Source organism: Pogoniulus pusillus, chromosome 14 (genome assembly GCF_015220805.1).
Source record: "Pogoniulus pusillus isolate bPogPus1 chromosome 14, bPogPus1.pri, whole genome shotgun sequence".
Lineage (NCBI taxonomy): Eukaryota > Metazoa > Chordata > Aves > Piciformes > Lybiidae > Pogoniulus > Pogoniulus pusillus.
The window spans coordinates 12,052,960-12,067,393 of NC_087277.1; the positions used below are offsets into that span (position 1 = coordinate 12,052,960).

Sequence of the window (14,434 nt, forward strand, 5' to 3'; positions counted from 1 at the left end):
GCTTTTAGACTATTAAATTTAAAGCCATGACTGCAGCAGAAGAATCAGCACTTGCTTTACTTCCTCTATTCTACCAGAATGAACACTGCTGAGTTAAACGTGGGTGGGTAAGTTCCCTTGTAAAACTGCTACAACCCCCAAAAATGTTTCTTTGAATTCTGGATCAACTTCTCAAGTCTGGTTTTGTGTAGTCCAAGCAGTACACAGGCCAGGGCAAACAAAACTTCTAACTTGAAATGAGTTCAAACTTTAGATAGCTAGTCTATTTATGCAATGTACTACTATAGCTCATTACTTGCCATCTATGTTGCACAGTTGCATGATCAGAACAATTAAGCAATTGGGATCATCTCAAAGACAAGATAAAATCCCAGATCTGCTGGTGTTTTTGGCAGTGCAACTTTCAACTCTATCAGATTCTGAAACAAACAACTGTTCATATATAAGAGTATTTAATATTGTGTTTAAATACGTATTTTATACTGATATATTATAAATCGTATGTATATTACACATTATATTGTGCACTACTATCCTTGCACTGAGCCAGGAGCTAGGCAATGAGACAAATATAAATGTAATAATTACCTCATAGACACCATAAGCAGACAGAACTGATTCCTTCTTATCAGGCAAAGAGATTAAACAATGCATTTACATTCACACTCCTCTGGATAGGCGAAAGGCCCTGACAGACTCAGTCTTGACATGTACTATAGTTTTACATAAACACAGGTTTAGATAAAACCAATACATGTAAGCCTACTGTAAAAGACAGGTCTCAAAGCATGGGACAGTTCTGGGAATGTAGCTTTCAAGAATACTTTCTAAAATAATATATTTGAAGCCCAGATAGTTATTAAAATAACCATGCAACTCCTTTAAAAACTATGACCACACTATTTCTATTTAAGCATTAAATTGGTAGCATTTTACAAGGTACACAGAGTCAATGATTTAGAGCAGGTGCTACAGCAAAGGAGGAACTAATTGCTAAGTGTTCAGGTTGAGGACTTGGCTACCACAGCAGAGACAAACTTCCCCAAAAGGTTTTCTTTCATAATTAACCTACTAAATTGGGAGGGTAATGGGGGGAGGGGAAACCTGTGCAAGAATAGATGATCAACTTTTTCAAGTTTGTTCTGCAGAACCTACAAAAGCCCAGCCAAGTTTTCAGAATTACTCCCATAAAACTAAAAAAGGTTATGTTATCATAAAGTCTCGGGCTGTAACAGACACTGACAGATCAGAATTTCATCTTTCAACAGGTATTTTCTGCAGCAATTAACAAACACTACTCTTACTAGTTAATTTTTTTTAAAAAAAGAAGATGCTGAGTTTACTTCTGCTTGAGTATCATTTCACTGCAAAAATGAGAATGTTATCCTTTTTCTCTAGAAGCACTGTTTTGAGAGCATAGGAGCAATGCTTATGGCTCTGACAAGGAATAAAGGTTTGCTTCTGCAACACAGACTTTAGTCAGACCCAAAAGGACTATCTGCCAGAAAACCAGACTACGACAGGCACATAGTCTGCCCCAATTACAAGTACTGAGAAAGCCCGAGAACCACAGCACACAGGCAAAAGGAAAAAACAGGCAGCCACGTCCTGTTTAACACGCCATCCCCCATTCCAAAGCACAGTAAAACCAAAACCTGTCTGGACTTTTGGCCCAAATGGCCTCACTTTCAGAACTGAAAACCATTCTAATGAGCATGTTTCCAGGATCTCTGAACCTGCTCAAAAAAAAAAGAATCGTCACAAAAAAGAGGAACCTTCAAAGACAAAATTCAAACCATTTTCTTTTCATGTAGTTCTATCCTTCAACTTTGTAGAGATGAGTACAAGCACTAATGAAGCACCACGACAACAAGAGCTACGGTACTACAGAATTAGATGTTATCAGTAGCAGTTACCCTAAAGTTTGTGGGTTTTGTTTTTTTTTTTTAATGAGTATTTAGTGGTGAACAAAGCCGAGAAAAGTGTGGTTGGTCAGAGCTAAAGAAAACACAAAGAACGTTTACTCGTGTCAGATACTTCCTGTAGTACAAGCAAGAAGAGCTTTCTATATAAATGCCAAATAAAAGGGGATTAGAAAGGACAGCGCAGTAAGGGTGAAACTATCTGATCCGGTGTTAAGACAAGAGCATGAACCCTACCCTCCAGTTACTTCTATGACAGCATTCACAGGCAGGACACAGCCTTCTCATTTCCGTTACAAGCCTATCCTGTCAAAGCAGGCTCAGCAATTTTTGAAGCAGAGCACAGCTGACAGCGGTAAGGAAGAGATGATGTTATAAACAATAACTGGTTGAGAAGAGAAAGAATACTTCTAAAAGGACCCCTCCTACAGTAAAGTACAGCACATTAAGTGCATGAAATACAGAAATCCATATTCTTGCAACTCCTAATGTAAAGGGAAAAAATAACAACATAACTAAACCATTTTTAAAGTGAAAAAAAAAAAAAAAAAGAGCACAAGTACTTTGAAGAATTACAGAAGTTATACAATACTTGGGCACCTCAACACCAGAAAGACATTGAGGTGCTGGAGCAGATGCAAAGAAGAGCAACTGAGCTAGTTAAGGACCAAGAAAATAAGTCTTAAAAAGAGCAGCTGAGGGAACTGAGACCGCGCAGTTAGAAGAAGAGGAGGCTGACGGGAGACCTTACCACCCTCTACAACCACCTGAAAGGACAATATAGAGAGTTAGGTACTAGTCTCATCTCACAGGTAATTAGTGATAGAACAAGCAGCAATGGCCACAAGCTGCACCAGGGTAGGTTTAGTGTAGACATTAGGAAAAAATTGTCACTAAAACAGCAGTCGAGCATTGGAACAAGCTGTCTAAGGAGGTGCTCGAGTCACCATCCCTGTATGTGTTTAAAAGTAGTTTAGATGTGGCGCTTAGTGATACGGTTTAGTGGTGAATTCAGAAGGTAGGGTTAACGGTTGCACCTGACGATCTCAAGGGTCTTTTCCAACCTGAATGACTCTATGATTCAGACATATCTAACAGGGTTTTTACTCACTGTCTTCAGTTTGTTTCTTTGAAATTTCAAAGATGAATTGTAACACGAGTGAAGATCAAGACTGAACAGCCTTAGGAAAAAAGATACAATTAAGTACCAATATATGATAGTTGTTTTTTTTTTAATGATTAAGAAATTTCTTGAACTGTTAAATTCAAATTGTTTGTTTACAACATGTGATAAAATTGAAACACTCAATCCTTTGCTGAAACCAGCATTTTACTGGGAGTAAAATAAATACACTTGGTTGTGTTTAGTTGTTTATTGTTTTTAACACAGTGATTCAGAATCAGGAAATATACCAATTCTAAGCATAAAAAATATGCTTTTCATTAAATTTTGGGTTTCACCTTTTGTTTTTAAACATGCAAAAAATATGGGAGCTGAAGACAAGATGTTCTCTGAGGAAATTAAAGTGGTATAATTATGAAAACTAAATTACTTGAAGTTAGCAAGTATTTTTTCATTATTTTTCTGAAGCTATCACATATACATCAACAACACAGCATTAAGCAGCACTGAATCATTCTGGCAGTGCTGTGAAGCCAACACATTGTGAAAATGGCACTATACTGTACTTGCTGATTCTAATTTCCTCACAATTGTCAGCAGCACAGTGTGCCCTGATGAGCATGTGCTTGCATGCTTGTCCCATGGCAGAGAGGTTCTGCCTTCAACAGGTGAAATAATAGCATAAGCAAAGCTTGTATCACTGGTATACTAAAATAGAAGCTTGAAAGTCACTTAAGTATTTTGGCCAGCAATTAAAATAATAATTTCCTTAAAAATACATATGGATTCAGCTCAAGTTTGCTTGAGCTGCCTTACTCGAGTATAATATTGAGATATACTTTAGCTAGTTTATACTGAACAGCCAGCAGACACACAGGCAAGTAAGTATATGGCAGATACATATACACATCTAAAAAAATTTATACACAGAATAACTGCAGAACCTCATTTTGTTCCCATTCTCTGGAAAGAGATTATTATTGGTTTCTTGGGGTTTCTTTTTCCCCTCTCCCTTTTTGAACAGTTTTACCATGACTGTACTTAATTTTTCTTTTCATGATGCTACTCTCTGTCTCTCCTGACTCACTCACACATAGCTATGCTTCAGCATATTGTACTTCATGTTCTTTTGTGAAGTGTCACTACAATTCTTACTTGAACTGAATATTTAAATTGCAGAGATAAAAGTGGGCAGAGCTGGCATATCACATAACTAAACACACAAAAACCCTACATCAGGCCTGTAAAACAGCACCTGAGGCTCCTGCTGTTTAAAAACTTTGTATCCCTTTCCACTTGAAAGTACCTCAAGTTTGAACATTAATGTTTGTCACATATGCAGTATCACATCAGAACCCAGCTGTGCCTCTAAGAAACAGAGTATCAATTGACTTCTCAGATCAAACAGTTCTGCGATTATTTCCTTCCTTAAGAGGGGAGAAAAATCTCTACCTTAATATCCATAGAGATCTGCTACCAGTGAAAGCAAAGCTTTAAAGAGAAGACAGGTTTTCACCAAATTTTATGTACAGCAAAAGTTCCTAATCCTGCTAGTTGCAAAGCTGATAAGCCAAATATTAACTGAACATAAGCCAGCACAGTAAATCTGGCAAGAAAAGTCAAAAAGCCACAGCTCCATCAGCAAAGGCTGCTGTTCTTTTCTTTACCCAAGAGAAAACACTTGTATTCTTTAGTTTCCTAACAAGTTTAAGACTCATTCATAGTCTTTTCCTTAATGAAGCTCCCTAAAAAAAAAAAAAAAAAAAAAAAAAGAAATTAAAAAAGAGTCATGAGCCACTAAGAGGATTTAAATCTCTCAGAGAAACTCAACAAGAACAGCAAAGACTTTTCACTCTTTCTTCTAATGACAGAAAAAGGCAACTTTATACTTCTTATATTGGTTGAAACAGTTTCTCTTGTACAGAGAAACTTCAGAAGCCACAAAGCTATACAAAACACAAAGAACTCATGGTTCCTCCTTACAGCGGCTAGAGTAGGACAGAACTATCTGTTGGATTAAACAGCTAAGCAGAGCAACGTGGATGACTGAGAGTCCTAAATGAAAAACATAAATCAGCTCATTCTTCCTTCCTTCACCATAAAAGAGAGAAAGGAATTCATTTCTCATGAACCTGTTAGAGCTGAACCACCACATCAACTTCTGGCTCTAAACCTGTGTGAATGCAGTACAGCAAAGGATCACATCAATACCAAAATGACAGAATGACCTTCAACACTGCCATGTTGTCTGATTCAGTTATGGTAGCTACATGTCTAAAGAGATGATAAACACATACACACAAAAAAAACACCCCACAACAACAAAAGTGAAGTTAGAATATAGTATTAAAATGGAATTATGGCATGAGAAAAGCATTGAGTTTTATGGGGATGTGGCTGCAGTATGTAAATGAGCCTAAAAAGACACAGGTTCCAGTCATTTCTAACCATGTAAAACTAGCTAACTTCTCTTCTTTGTGGCTTTGCTCCTCATGTGTAAAATAGGAAGCAAACCACTTCCTCATTTCACTAGACCATTTTGATAATAAATAACTGTACAAAAAGCACTAGACTATCCAAGAGAAAATTAATGTACCAGTGGGGCAATCTAGCAAAAGTATGGCACAGCACTAAACAACAAAGAAAAACTACCGAGCACTCATTCACTAAACAAGCACCAGCCACTTCATTGTGAGGACAAAGCAGGGGTCCTAATGGAAGAAATGGCATACATTATGTACTCAATGTCACTTTTTCGTCCTCCAGTTTCTTTGCTTTTGGGAACTGCTTCATAACCTAACAAAAGATTAAGTACAAACTAAGAGATGAGCCTAGCAAATTCAAACTTGTAGCCACATTCCACACCACTAGAACCAAAACCATTTGCTCACAATACCCATGTCTACCTCTTAGGTACACATTTGGCTAAAGTGTTGAAGATATCAAGGCTAAAGGCAATGGACAAAACTCAGTATGTTTATTGTAGTCTCCTTACAGCTTTTCTAACTCTAGTACTACCATCCTGAGTACCTTGTCTAACAGATCTGTCTTTTTTTACAAAATCCCAGCTCATCCCCCACTTCTGCCCGTAGCCCTGTCAGCTTTCTTCTATATTTGTCCAGGAAATCCCCACTTCCCTTGATGTCCTCAAGATGTGGGATGAGAGAGGCAGCATCACACCCACACACACCCTCATTACCTGATCAATACTGTCCACACAGCCAACAAGCTCCCAAAACAACCTCTCTGCTAGTTTTTTAACAACTTGTCCTCATTTCAGTCCCAGATTATCATTAATATTCTTGCCTGCTTTCAGCTCTATGTAAGCTTCTCCAGCTCCTAGTTAATTGCCATGACTCCTCACCTCAACTGTCATCTATCCAAACCTGTTTCTTCTCCCACACTGCCTGGCTGGATACATGTTTATTAGAGCATGAGTTTTCATAGGACTGTAATGGGGTCAAACTGAGGCCCATTCTGGACTACAAACAGGGAGAGAAGCAAAGCAAAAGACATAAGCCCTGCAAAAACACTCCACAGTAAAGCCAATACATACTAGAGCTATTTGAAGAGTTGTCAAATTTTTAAGACTACAGTTACAACATCTGTTCCCACGTCTCACTTTTGGCAGCTACTGAAGTAGTTTGACTCAAATTCCTTTGAAAACATGACACAATATTAACACCAATATTGTGTAACATATTTGCTCTGAGTATTAGGTCTTAATCAATAGTCCCTGACACTGGTATGTACTAGACTTTACTGCCCTTCTCGCCTGTGCTAAGTTCACTACCAGGACATCATTCTGCTCTGTGTTTAAGAAGTCACAGTTAGAATCATAGAATCAGTCAGGGTTGGAAGAGACCACAAGGATCATCTAGTTCCAACTCCTCTGCGATGGGCAGGGACACCCTACCCTATATCAGGCTGGCCAGAGTCCCATCCAGCCTGGGTTACAGAAAACCAGATAGTTTCTCCATAAGGAATTCAAATGCTGATCAAACTAGTAACTTCAGAAAAAAAAAAAAAATCAGTTTTGTTAGGCTAATTGAAAGCACTTTTAATATTATCCTCCAAACTTCAATCTAGGAGACACCAACTAGGTCATGTTACTCTGTTATTACTGCTGAGAAATTTATCTTAGACTTCAGAGCTGAATTAATTAAAAACAGTGAAATAATCTAAAGCTATTTTTTTTAGTGTTTGGGAGAATATGACTTTAGCCAGTTGCACATGGGAATAAGCAGCAAATTATTTTCTACAAGATGTAACCAGAGCAAAAAGTTTCAACACTATCATTACAATTCAATTGTCTGTTCAATTGACAAATCCACATCTCCCCACCTAGGACTCCTACATGCAAGCAGGAAATCTAAACTAACTCAATTAACTACTATCCAAACAATAACACTCCACCTTGTCTGTGTGATTTTCATTGATATAAGAGGTCTGCATTTTAACTTTGAGATGAAGCCTCATGAAGTCCAGTGATTACATATTTCACTTCCACTTTAAGAAGGAACAATCTCAAATAACTGTGCGTCTTAGAAACTATCTTATGTGCCGAATGCACTTTGGGAAGTTTAACTTTTAGAAATACTAAAATTTTGTTGTGAAGAAGAGATGTGAAAGTATGTCTTATTAATACTTACAGCTCCCCCCCAAGACTAGCAGAACTAGAATTTAGACAGGTTTTTTTTCTTTCCAGTAGAAAGGTCAAACTGATTTGTATATCAGAAGATGAAACAAACACTTATGTTGTTCAAAACACCTTTGTAGTTCAACACAAAAAGACAATAATTCATTTTCCCTCTGAGGATGTTACCCTAAAGACTGCTATAATAAAAAGGAGAAACAACATTCATCCAATGCCACACCTGACTGGAAGCATACACAATTAAATCTAGCTTTTGAAGTTACACACTGCTAAAGCCACTAGTCACAAAAACAGGGCTTCCCAGTCAGCTAATTCACAACTAGGGCACCTAGGAACTCATCTATTACCTTGTATAGTACACCAGAAAGTTACTCACACTAACACTCCATTTAATTTAATCATCTAGTACTGAAAGAGAAGCAGAATTGCCTCATGGCTGAATTTAAGAGTCTTTTGAACTACATCAGTTAAACAGAATTTGCTCACAGACCAGCCTCCTGCTACCAGGGAACAGTTAAGCCCTGCAGTCTGAAGTAAAAAGTGCTTTTAAAAATGTATCTAGGACAGTGTTCTGCTGCACTTTCTTTTATATAAAGTGATTATAAACTTTTTTTGCCTGGTGGTCACCAATTCAGGTAAAGCTTTTACTGATGGAAATCAGCCTTCCAGACAAACCTATTAACTGCCTACAGGATCAAGGTTTAGGTTTTGGTGTGGGTGGCAGACAGAAGGCCTGTTCTGCAAGGCATGCTATTTTTGTAGCTACAGCCAACCAAACTGAATGCACTCAATCTCACAAGCTAAGCTGTCCCAGACCCAATTATACTATTTGCACGGAGACCACCTGGGAACCCCAAGTGCTGTAGATATAAGCCAGCGAATCAGTTAAACACTTCATAAACAGGGCCACAAGTCATAGAGTATTTTCACTGAACAGGAATAAAGGAATAAAAATAGATCCTCTCATATTGACATTATTAGAGAAAAATAGTTTTATAGACCTGAATGTACAGAAGTATAACTTCTTTGTTCCAGAGATATTTAGTCTCCAATTTTTCTACAATCCACAACAATTTCATGCAGTAGAAAAAAATGCTGGGTTGGGTCAGTCACTTATCACTCCTCACATGCCATACCATAAATTTAGGCTATCACAAGCTAAACAGCAATCTTTCCTGATATGCAAAAATTAAACAATATCTGTCTATATACTAGAAACAAAAAATTATTTTGCTAGATGATGAAAGAGTAGCATTAAAAGAACACTCAGAGTAAGTCTGGTAACAAAAGTCCTTTCACAAATCAATTTTATGACCAGTATTAACACTTCCAGAGTTAATCAGAAGTAAATTAAACATTTCATCAAGACCACCTAATTCTATAGGAACAAGACGTGAAGACAGCAGCATAATCAAATCACAAAGGCTGTAACAGCTGTGAGTTCACAAGCCACATATACACTCACTGTCAATTTTCACCTGCTATCTACTACTCTCTTATGCTAACTTGAATTTCAGTGTGGTTAAAAGTGAATGCACCATTTTACTTGCACCATTCAATATGCTTTATAACTAGCCTCACTATTTCCACAGTGAAGGTATTCTCCATGCATCATGCTATCAGGCTTTCATGCAACAAAGACAAAATGCCTTTTCTAAAAAGAAGAATGCAATTAAAACCACAGGAGATAGGGAACACAGGAAAAAAGTGCTGTAACTAAAAATACTTTTAGCTTTCCCTAGTCAATTCTAAAACTGCTCATTGTTTGCTGGTGGTTTCTGTTCGTGTCTGCTATTTATGTAATTGCAATACACATACCTCCAGTAAGCACTGGAATTGCAAATGCAAAACAGCACCTATATAAGAGAGCCCATTACTCTCAGCAAATTTTACACAGTTTGAAACACTCTGCCAGCTGCTTGTGGCACTCAAGAGAACATTCCTGTATCACAGAAGGAGGGAAACTGAGGTGAATTTATAAGAGATCCTGAAATTAAAGGCAATCAAAGAAGCCCCTGTCCTCATACATATAAGGAAAAAAAACAGACTTCTCCATGTAGGGTAGAGGTGTTAAGAAAACATTAATGCTCCTAAACAGTTTTTATGTCTATAGAGTAACATTAAAGGGAAACTTATGAGGTATACAAGAGGACCATGCATTTCTTTTAAAAGCTCTTTAAACAAGTAAATGAACAGGAATAGAAAAGATGTGAAAAGGTGTGTACAACTGGCCATCATTTACAACGGGTAATATTTTAAGTAAATCTTACCCTACCTACACATGTATTTCAGGTGCCACAGCCAGTAAGCAGTGTCAATGCTGTACACTTCTCAGCACTCAACTCTTCAAATAAAACACAGCTGCTTTCACATCACCAGTGCCCCAGGGTCTCATCACCTCTGAAGCAATGTCGATAGACTTGGATGGATTCAGTAGAACCAAAATGACTACCAGGATGACTCTCTGCATTCTAGTTCTACATACGGGAGTGTGGTACTGACATTCAAACCTTGTGTGAATTCAGCACTCCATTCACTTGGGCTGCATACCTTGCCTGTAGCACATTTGCTTGACAGCTGATAGTCTATAAGATGCAATTTGACAACACAAAACATTTCTGCTTTGAAGAGCTATTTTCATATATTTTTACACTAAATCTCATAAAACTGATTTACAATATACTTCAGGGTAGCTAATGTTACCTTAGCAGACAGGAGTCCTAAAGCCTGTCTACATCGATGACTAAAAGACTTGGTGTAATTACAAGAAAGCAAGCTTATAAAAAGGACAGGCAAAGGTGATAACCTTTGTTTTCTGAGGAATAGTGCCACTAGCATGAACAAACAAAGAACCTGGCTGCTTAAACAAATTTGACTTTTCGTACACAAGATTTAACTTTGCCTGTCTCTACTACAGGGTATGCATAAGCTCCATTTATGACACACACACACACCGCAGCTGGCAGGCAACAACAAGAAGGTACTGCAGACTGTTTGTGTATTTGTATTCTCCTAAATACACTGCAAGGGAGAAAACACCTGCCCTTACGTTTACCATGCCTAAGCAGCTACAGAAACCCAAAGTGGCCCCTACATATACGCTTTTCCAAATGACAGTTAGTTTCTGTTATTGATTACTCAGTAATTTGGTTGGAAGCAGTACAAATATTCCAAACCCTTCTGTCTTTTCACAGTATTAATTCCAAATGTCTAGTACACACAATTAGAAAATTGGTTACAGACACACCTTGAATTAAATTACCTTTGCAATTTTCTCTAAACTATTTTAGGTATTTCGTTCAATTAATTTCAAAAATAATTATTCTATTAAGGTATTTAACTAATGAAAGACACAACAAAAACTGTTTCCTCCTTCTCTTTCACCCAGACATTAAGAGACCAGCAAAACACAGTAAATCCATGTATGCAAGAAAAGAACCAACATAAAGTTGCTATGATCAGTGAGGTTTCTGCAGGAAAGGCTTCACATGAAGAGGAAGATAATTTCAGAAGACAAGCTTTTCAATAATCCATTACCTCAGGTGGCTCCAGCTAAACTGCAAATAACAAAGAAAATCTAGAGCATCTAACAACAAATGAAAGTTGTGTAACGGAGGAAATACTTTCATACAATCATGGCACTTCCTGACAGGGATATTTTAAAACAGATTCTGGAATTGATACACTCTACAATCTGTACACTCTGACAGTTAATATATGCAGTAAGAAAGCTGACACTTGGATAAAAAAACTCTGTATCTAACTCTTCTACTGAAAGCTTCAGTTTCAGCAATGGAATACTCTGTATGTCAGACAAAAAACATTTCTACTTCATGGAATAGCAGTATCTTTTTTACAAGGTTTAGGATCTTGTTTTTAAACTTTCCCCACAGAATTGAAGATAAAAACACGCCTTGCCAAACAGTTATCTGTCAGGTAGAACCTTCTGTGTTTGGATTCACATTCAAACCTTGACAACAGTAAGCTTGGCCTAATTACTAAATGTCTTCTGTCCAATATCCCTTATCTGCTACAACCTACTATAAAAATTGCTCATGAACTTAAAGTCCAAGCAACTAGAGCACAGAGAAAGAAAACTGTGTCAGTGGGGGGAGAACTGGAGCGAAACAGACTCGGCAGTCATTAAAGACAGAAACAGTAACAAGGAAGAACACAGATTACTAGATCGATCTAGAAAATGCTGTACTGGTTCCGCGATTAACATAAATGCTAATCAACACTTGCGTTTCTGTACTACATTAACGGAGTCTCAAATGACAAATTTTAAATGTTAGTAAGACTCCACTACCACAGCAGAAAAACAGCTGTCATCTTGTAACTGAAATCTGGATCCAGGATGCTGATGCAGTGAAAGAAAAAACACCCAAAACAACCCTGAAAAACACTTTAAGCACCTTTATAACACATGGTCTCTGAAATGTTTCTGTGAAGAGACTTCTTGTATTTTATTACCATACAAGGTACAATGCTACATTAAAAAAGTAGTAAAATAAAACTGCATTGTATATCTCCCAATTTTGTGAATTCACAGTAGAGAATTAAGAAACAACTAAAATTTGGGTTTATCAGCTTTATATAATGAATAGGATAGAAACACCACCATCCTGTTACAGCTTCGGAATTCACCTTCACCCCACCTGGAATTACAATCCCAGCATCACAGCCACTGCACACAGACCGGCAGGATACACCCTAACTACGACAGACATGCAGCATTTCTGTATTCTGTTTAACTCACTACGTGTTTTAGCTAGTCTGAAACACTGCAGGTGTTCCTTCAAGCGCTTTCCTCCTCCTGGTTAACCATTAACGCTGTCAATCCATTTCTCCCCATCCCGAAAAACTACCTGCATCCTGCTGAGCTGGGAGAGCAGGGCTACACCACACGAGGCAGACTGAAGGCGCTCCTCAGACCACCGCCAGCGACTGCCACAAGCCGGTCGAGCTGCAGTGGCCAGGGGAGTTGCCTGCACTTGCACCAGAGCGCAAACCGGCTCCTCTGCCTCGGACTCGACGCGGTGAGGGCAAGGACCCCGACGGAGATCGGGGAAACCCAGAGAAGAATTATTTAGCACAGGACAGGTTCCTGACAACTAGCGTAGCTTGCTTGGGCGAGGGAGGCAGCGGCCGCTGCTTCTCCCTCTAGCCCTGAGGCAGAGGCCCCACCGAGGGGCAGCCAGGCGGGCAGCCCCCTCTTCGCCCCGCAGGGTGCCTAGAGCTGAAAGGGGCCGACACTGCGGGAACGAAGCGGCGGTGGGACAGGGAGGGTAGAGACAAGAAGTTACGAAGGGCTGAGGGAAGGCGAGTTTGGCCCAGGGAGGTAGGTAAGCAACAGATGGGAGCCAGGGCGGCTGCTGGGGGGAAGCCCCGTCCCCCTTAGAGGCAGGCCAGACCCCAGCGGGAAGGGAGCGGAGCTCGCGCCGCCAGGGCTGAGGGAACGCGGGGGATGAAGCGAGGCGCCCCGCCCGGCCCCCCGCCCTCCGCGCCGCTGACACTCACCGAGCCGCCCCGCGGACGGCGCTGCGGACGGGAGCGGGAGCCGGAGCCGCCGCCTCCTCCCCCCTCTCGGCCGGAGGCAGCGACAGGAGCAGCGTGGCCGGAGCCCCGCGCAGGGGAGGGCGCGGATGGCGACAGCGCCTGAGCCGCCCGCACTGGGGGAGGGGGGAGGAGGGGAAGGGGGAACTGCTGCACAGCACCACGGGGGACCGGCCGTGCGGGCGGGCGTGCGATGACCCGGATGTACCGGGGGGGAGGGGGGGGGCAGCCAGCAGGTGACTGCGCAAGCGCACCAAGCGGCCAGCGCACTGCGCATGCCCCTGCTGCGACTCCAAGTCTCTCAGGCAGAGATGGGGGAGCGAAACAGAGGCGGGCGGGCATGAGAAGCGGTGAGTCGGTCAAGCTCCTTAAAGGGGCCGCTGCGAGGCAGCCATCTTCCTGCAGCTGCCAGGCTGAGGGGTTGGCGTCTCCCACCTCTCCTTAGCCTCTACTAATAACTCCTTACAGCCACTAACAACATCATGGATAATTGCTTCAGACAGCTGTGTGATTACGGTGTTTTTTAAAAAGGTTTGATTCAGGAGCATTTCATGTACTTATGTACCTTTCCTCTCCATGTCCACATCCTAGGGATGTCCACTCCTTGCCTGTATCATAACTGGATGTTCTTGGTACTCGGGAAAACTGCACACCCTGAAGTACTTCTGATGTAGAGAACTTTGCTAAAGCAGAGGGACAGCACAAATACCTTGTTTCTCACCTTGTTTCTTTAGTAAAATCACACATATATACATAAAGAAAAACATAAAAAATTAAGCTTGCTTTTTACTTCAACTAATCTGGACTCTAGAAAACTGTTTTCAAAATACTGCTAATAAGTCTCACCTGGCCTTCACCTCGAAGGGCTCTTCTGAAGCTTGGTGACTGCTCACCACATTTGGTGAGGCTGTGCTGTGAGTGATTTAGAGACAAGTGGGACAGCCAGGCCGTAGCGTATGGATATAGCCAAGACAAAACTCTCTGCAGTCTCCGACATGAGAGCATTATCATTAGCAAAGGTGACTATTCAATCTGAAAGCAACAAACCTGAAAGTCTAAGCACTTACCCTACTTTCTCTTGCACTGCTTTCTCTTCAGAAGCCAAATACCGGTTTGATAACTGACAAATAGCAGTGAATACCAAGTCCCCCCAAAACCAGTTTGAGAAAGAATGAA

The 14,434-nt window shown here is 40.3% G+C and overlaps 1 protein-coding gene across 1 annotated transcript in view; it reads right to left on the minus strand.

Moving 5' to 3' along the window:
* CYRIB (CYFIP related Rac1 interactor B) overlaps positions 1 to 13,550 on the minus strand; it is a 66,536-nt gene extending 52,986 nt beyond the window's left edge. The window contains 2 exon segments of the mRNA XM_064154282.1: positions 13,223 to 13,342; positions 13,344 to 13,550. Of these exon segments, the coding sequence (XP_064010352.1) occupies positions 13,223 to 13,342; positions 13,344 to 13,535 (312 nt within the window). The 5' untranslated portion in view covers positions 13,536 to 13,550.
* Positions 13,551 to 14,434: the final 884 nt, after the last annotated feature.